Genomic DNA, 7,285 nt, shown 5'->3' on the forward strand with positions numbered 1-7,285 from the left:
CGCCGGTCGCAGCGCGGGGGGTGGGGGGGGTGTTTGGCGCATGCGCGGAGCTCAGCGCTGGCCGGACCCCCCGTCCAGCACCCCTTAAACCACCTCCGTGGGCTGGGGTTCAGTTTATTGTAGCCTCCTGCACTGACAGCACAGCTGAAATATCGAACCCCCCGAAACACAGCAGCAGACACACGCACAGGTAAGAAATACCCTGGTTTGGGTTTTTTATTATTATTATTGTTTTCTCCAAAGGCTATAGAAACCCTCACCGATTTCAGCTGGGAAAGGTGTCAGCTTTGGGGCCTTCGTTCTAAGCAAATAAAGGTGGGGTTTATCCAGACTGAAAGGACAGGAAGAGGTTTGGATATCAGTCTAACCAGCCCGGGATTTAAATGACAAAGTGGGTAGATTCCCTCTCCAGAGAACACGCTCGCTCTCCAAAAACAGAACAAGGCCTTTGTGATAAAACAGGGCTCTAACTAAATCCCAGATAAAACAAGCAAATCCCTTTTTAAAGGACAGCTGTGCTCTGGGAAATAAAATCATTCCAACAGGAGCCCTGCCGAGCAGTCCAGTGGGAGTAGGAGCTCACCCCTGAACACAGGCCCCAGCCCAGCCAGAGGCAGGCAGCACCTTTCCTCTCACAAGCTGATTCAACCCCAAATCTATCAGCTGGCTAGACGGTTTCCACTAAAAACTGCAACACTAAACCAGCAGCAACACATTTAGTCATCCACCAGCAGCAATTCTAGAACATTCATGGCTGCACACTTTGATTTGCAGTCCTGAAAATTGATTTATATCTTCTCCTGTCTCAGCTACAGGTGTATGAAACCTCCTGAGGCAAGCAAGGCCCAATGACACGTGTTGCTGTGGATCAACATTGTCAAAGTCTGCCCAAGCACGTGGGCACTACTGGGAGGATGACATTTCCCAAAGAAAAGGTCTCATCTTGAAATGTATTGTTCACACATTCCAAAATTAAGACCTCTCACCGAGTAAGGAATCATTTTAAACTTGCAGAGCTTTAGAAAACACACAAAATTTGTTTCAATAGCAAAGGACTTCACAGCAGTCAGCAGGATGAGTTTCCTGACCCATGCATTATTCCACAGGAAAGTCACAGATGATAGAGAAAATAAAAGCTTAATAGTGTTTAGAGACCAGGTAAAACAAAAACAATCAAAAGTTCATGGAGTCGTAACTTCATCATCATAATAAAATGAGTATATTAAAACATCTTGCCCCATCTTTATGTAGAGATTATGCATATTTAAAATACTATTTTTCCAGGTAAACATAATAAAAACATTACTCAAAGAGCAATTAAGATATCCTGCATTACAAGATGCTTTTGAAAGGCTTCTTCCTTGTTACACTGTTTTCAAGTATATCAGTCAGGTGAATCAGTCAGTGGTATAAAAAGCTCCTTTTACTTCTTCCATTGCATTTTTTTCCCCAGTTTCTCCTGGGCAACTGGTTCGTGTTCTGCCCACACGAGGTCCTGCCTTACTGGATGCTTGGATTTGGAAAGGCCACTTTGTAGACGAATGGATTGCAAACACCAAGGGTCCCACGTCCAGCCACTTCCTGCTCAGTCAGAATCATCTCCACAACCATCACTGCCTTCCAGGTCGCTGCTGATCTGTGAAGGAAGTGGAGACAGTCTGTCAGTGTTTCACTCACATCTGGGGACTGACCTCAAGGAGACAGTGCCTTTAAACTTCTCCAGAAGCCTAAGGAAATGGGGCTAGGTCCCAGCCTCCAGTCTTAGACCCAACTACTGTAACAAGCTTCTGTGATAGTAAATTATGCTTCTTGTAGCAAAAAAAAACCCCAAACATTGGATTACACACCAGGAGAACAAATTTTTTTCTCATTTATACTTCCAGCTGTATGATTGCAACCTTTTGTATGTGGAAAACTTAAAACTGGGATAATAGCATGAAATGCTGATGTTTAAAATAAAGGTGAGACAAATTAACAAGTGGTTTTTTTCATGCAAGTCCTCAAAAAGCTGTTTGTTACATTGTCTAAGGCCAGATTTGAGAAGTTTGGTTGTCTGTTGCAGAGGACTCATGTCCCAGCTGTATTAGAGATGCACAAGGGATCACTAATACTTGTTCAAAGTCAGTTGTACAAAGTAGTGTCAGGGGAGTGCTACCAACGTCAGTAACTTAGAAGGAAACTGAAGTCAAGAGTCTTTAACTGTGAGCCCCTCCTGCAGGACTCAGTCAACACAGTGCAATAGGCTTGGGGAGGGTTATGCCATTTTTTTGAAGCAAGAATTTTGACTGATATGATTGGCATCAAAGGATTTTATAAAGAAAGGCTAACATGACAATGCACTTGTAGTTCTATTTTTATCCCTCACCACCCCTTGCTGAAAACATACAGAGCTCCCAGTCCCATGGATTTAATATTGACAGTTTAACAGCCTACAACAAAACAAACTCTGAGACTTTGACAGTTGCCTCTGTGCCAGCAGGCACAGCTCCCTGAAGTGCACAGAGCCTGCAAAATCTCAGGGGAGTCTGATGTATCACCCCTCCTTTATCCTTCTCCAGACAGCTTGTGCTAACTGGGATGCCAAAACTGTCTGTGCTGGAGTTTATCTAAAGCAAGCAGACCTGCCTCCTGCCAGCAGTAACTCAGTGATTTTGAGCCTGTCAGCAGGACACCCTGTCAGCATTATCAGCAAGACCCCTGAGCCAAGTCTCACCACTCTGACTCTCTGAAGAGACCCCACATGGTCTCTTCAGATCACATTTAACCGAAATAATGTGGCATTTATCATAACCTCCTGTCACAAAGGTCTTCACAGAGCACTATGCTTCAGAAAAACAATTACCACAGGTACAAACATCACCCTGAGAAATTTCTGGTATCTTGCCTGTACTATTCAACAAGGCTGTAAATTTTATTTTGCATGTTGAAACTCTCTCAAACAAAAAAAAAAATGCCAGACAGGATTAAACCTAAAGTTCTTCAAGGCAGGATCAATATCTACACAAAATAAAGCTATTTAAGGACTCCACATTGAGTGGGAAACAGTCATTATTTTCTTCTGAGTTGCACTGCACACAAGTTTTAGCTCTGCCCATCATTTGGCCTTCAAGGATTTGGCAGCCTTCTGCTCAATGAAATCTGAATTGCATACAGGACTGTAAGGTATCTTTAGGTCATCAAGTCCAGCCCCCCAGCCAAGAAGGGCTTCCTTCAAAGTTAGATGGGGTTGAACAGGGACTTGTCCAATCAAACCTTGAGTTTTAAGACTTAAATCTAAGTGCAAATCTAAAGAAATACTTGGTGAGAGTTTGGCTCAAGCTTCCTCATCTGGTTTCCATCCTACTTCTAGCACGCCCGAAACATCCTTCTATTCTTTTCTTGTGAGTTTTAAATCTCAACCAGAAAAAAAGAAAAATCTTGAACTTAAACCTGTGATTTTCTTAAAAATGTATTCTACACCTGTTTTACTGCACCTTACAGCTGACAGCAGTTCCTCTTGTCAGAAATCAGGTTCCACAATATCCCATTTTACTCAGCTAGAGTTGCTCTAATGACCCATTTTGAGCTCATGGCAAATTTACTTAAAAAAAAAAAAAATCCTACATTTCCCAATTCCAAACCTTATTTAGTGAACAGAGCATTACACAAGGTGAGAATCAGCCCAAAATCAGGAAATGCAAAGAGCCAGCAGTTATTTAAAGGTAAATTGTCTAACAGCTTCACAGCAGCAAAAGCTGGTAGTGCATCCACAACTTCTGTTGCTGGCTCATGATTCTGCAAACTAGCCTGTGCTTTAAGAGATTTCCCCCTCCCTCCTGCAACTGCCCCAGGCACAGCCCTGTGGAAGTAAAACTGTCTGGTTCATTCCACTGTCACCAAGTGCACAGAGATGGAACAGAGAATACACATTTCACACTCCCCACGACTGTCATCTTCCGTGGTGAATTCATGGAAAACAAAAACGTGACCACAGGAAGAGCCAGTCCAACATGACAGCCTCCATTGGATAAAACAATGGCTCCAGCCGTTACCTTTGAATTTGTGTTGCTAGCTTGCATCTCGGCAGCAGAGGAGTTGAAGTCATGAATGGAGAGGGTGCTCAGCCAGTTTGCCATGGATTTTTCCTCCCTTTCTGTGCTGATGATGGTAGGATAAATGTACTGCTCTTTGAAAACAGCAATTTTCTCCTCCTCCTCTGCCCACTCCAGGGGCTCGTGCAGCCCGTCGTTGCCGAAGCGCCGGTTGTACTTCTCGAAGTGCACCCTCTCCAGAACCAGCCCCAGCCCCGGGGCCTTGGGGACATCCACCTTCTCCTCGCCCCAGCTGCGCTCCAGGATGGACTCTGCAGCATAGCCCTTCACGATGGCTATCACCAGCCCCACCATCTTGCGGATCTGGTGCATCATGAAGCTCTGCCCCTTCACCCTGATCACGGCGAACTCCACGCCCTCCCTGAGGAAGGGCTCCCCGCAGGACACCTCCATGATGTACCGCCGGGCACTGGGGTCCCTGGGGCCCTTCTGGGACGTGAAGTTGTGGAAGTTGTGGGTCCCTCTGTAGCAGGCCAGCAGCCTGTTGACCTTGTGCAGGGTGTCCCTGTCCAGCCGGTAGGCCTCCTGCTGCACAGCCTGCTCCTTGGGGGCGAAGGCGAAGGTCGGCAGCATGTACGAGTAGGTCCTGGCATCACACTTGTTCTTGGAGTTGAACCCCCCCGTGACCCTCTTCAGACCTTGGTGTAAAAGTGACATTAGGTTTCTGAATCAGTAGGTTACAGCCCGACTGTGGCCTCACTCCTACAGACAAGAATGCTTTTTAAATGAAATGCAATCAAAAGACAGATTTGGTTTACAGGACGCTGATTTCAAAGCAGCAGAAACACAGAGGCTGTCGGGTAACGACAGGACTGGGGGGAATGGGGCAGAGCTGGCAGTGGGCAGATTCAGGCTGGACCTGAGGAAGAAGTTCTTCCCCATGAGAGTGGGGAGACCCTGGAATGGGTTGCCTAGGGAGGTGGTTGAAGCCCCATCCCTGGGGGTCTGTAAGGCCAGGCTGGATGAGGCTCTGGGCAGCCTGGTCTAGTGGGAGGTGTCCCTGCTCATGGCAGAGGGGTTGGAACTGGGTGACCCTTGTGGTCCCTTCCAGCCCTGACAGATTCTGATCTGTTTTAGCAGAGGACTTTAGAGCCCTAATGGCTTAATGGTTGGACTTGATGATCTTAAAGGTCTCTTCCAGCCTAAAGGATTCTATGATTCTACAGGTCTATGTAAAACCAAACCACTTATGATAAAATCCCAGTGGTGAGGGAGGGACCTCCTGCAGCAGAAAGCTCCTCTTTGAGAACGTCTTCTCTGCCTATTCCAGTATCCTTACCCAGAATTCTGATGTGAGAAGGAAGATGGCTATTGATCTTTTCTAAGATGTCATCTATTAGCCTGACCTTCAGCGACACAATCTGTCCAGCTGCAGACACACCCTACAAAACCCACAGAACAGACACAGAGTTATGTCCCGTGGAGGCTCAGGGACTGCACTTGCAGAACTCTAACACCAGAGTCTGGGAGAGCACAGGCTGTAACCAACACACCTTATCTGTCCGAGCACACCGCTGGAAAGACATTTTCTTCATATCCTCCCCGTGGTTTTCTGGGATGCAGCCTGACTGGACAAGGGCAGACACTAGGTCATCCTCAATTGTCTTGAACTGTGAAGATCCCACGTTTCTCTAAAAGAGGTTATATGGTCAAAATAAGACACAGAACAAACAGGAACCATCGGGTAACTGAAGAGGATACAGCAGAGAAATTCTGCTCATCAGCCTTTGCTGTGAAATTCTTTAGAAGTCTTCCCTTCACAGCCCTGAAAGCACTGCTGTTCTCTGACAAAACTCACTACCCTGCACCAGAGAGCATTAGTCACACACCCACATTCTGATTTACCTTCCACTGCTCTGGCAAGTAGAGGATCATGTCTCATGTCACTCTGCAATACTTCTGCAGTGGAGTTCTTTGGGGATTCCTCCATCTGTGTGCCACAGCACCTCTGACAAGGGCTGCCCCAGTGGTTCACAGCTGCTGCCCCACACCCAGCCCCTGCAAAGCCTGCCTCTGGAAATGAGACCGGGCTCTTGTGCTCAGTTCACCTCAGCTGCTGTACAACACAGACTGTGGGTTTCTCCAGTGACTCCTGCACTCAACCCACCGAGGAGCAATAACCACTCCACTCGTGTGTGAGGCTGCAGAGCACACCCTTGGCACAGCTCAGTCCCCAGGGCAGCAAAGCTGACAGACACCTACAGGGATGTGCCCACAAGCACAAGGCTTACTGCTTCACCAGATCTGCTTTGTTGCATAAACCTGGAGGATTCCCTTCCCTCTCCCTGTGGGATCTTTTCAGTTATCCCACAGAACTTCTAAAGCATGCCCCCAGCCCTGTGGAGCCTGCAGGATGCTGAGAGGAGCAGCAGATGGAGCAGCACCATCCTCCTGCTGCCAGGACTGTGTGCCACAAGAGGGTCCCTGCAGGGCAGGCCTGGTGGTGGGGCACTGTGTGAACACTGGTGCTGTGACAGGGCAGGCTCCCTCTCCTCCCACCTGCAGGCACAGAAGTCTTGCAGCAGCATTCCCATTTCTAAACTGCTACAAGCCAAAACAGAAAGCATCAGAAAAAGGAATATTTAAAACATCTTCGAGTACAGGTAATATTTTTAAAAGTAAAAGAGCAGGTAACATAGATGCAAGTGTGTTCCATTCAGACTGGCAGCTCAGTTCTCTGGAATCTGCATGCAGTGAGACAGCTCGAGGTCTAACCTAAAAGAAACCTGGTGCAGCTGCTTTGCAGTGCAAGGCTGCAGCCAGGAGCTGGAGCAGGGGTCAGAAGAGGATCACTAAGCAGCACTTCAGCTTTTGGCAGAACTGCAGCACCCCTGCTTCCAGTCTCCTCAGGAGCCTCGTCTGCAGCAGTTTTTGAAAGATCTGCTGGTGCTCTATATTAAAGGTAGGCACACCAGAACCACCAAGTGTCAGAGATGCACCACTGCCTTTTTTCACTCCAGTGACTGCAGAGCCACTTGAACCCAGGCACACGCTGTTCTCACCCCAGCTTCTCACGCTGCAGCTGCTTCCCAGATCTGGAACTGTGACAACAGTCACAAACCTAACAGGCTTCAAAAAATAAGCAGGCCCCATTGTTCTGCCAAACCCCCACCTGCATCCCGTGGTAGCCTTTCCCCGAATACGCCATCAGCAACACAATCTTCCTTTTGGGTGACTTCTTATTCTGATCCTCG

General features: G+C 47.4%; 1 protein-coding gene across 1 annotated transcript; it reads right to left on the bottom strand.

The window, feature by feature from the left end:
- Positions 1 to 1,585: 1,585 nt before the first annotated feature.
- PUS1 (pseudouridylate synthase 1) lies at positions 1,586 to 7,281 on the bottom strand (the record flags this gene model as incomplete). Its single annotated transcript, XM_008946593.1, has 5 exons — positions 1,586 to 1,636; positions 4,032 to 4,729; positions 5,371 to 5,473; positions 5,585 to 5,722; positions 7,204 to 7,281. Coding segments are annotated over 5 exons (1,068 nt in total), but the record flags the coding sequence as incomplete, so codon positions are not given.
- Positions 7,282 to 7,285: the final 4 nt, after the last annotated feature.

This window comes from Merops nubicus, unplaced genomic scaffold (genome assembly GCF_000691845.1).
Source record: "Merops nubicus isolate BGI_N331 unplaced genomic scaffold, ASM69184v1 scaffold30378, whole genome shotgun sequence".
Lineage (NCBI taxonomy): Eukaryota > Metazoa > Chordata > Aves > Coraciiformes > Meropidae > Merops > Merops nubicus.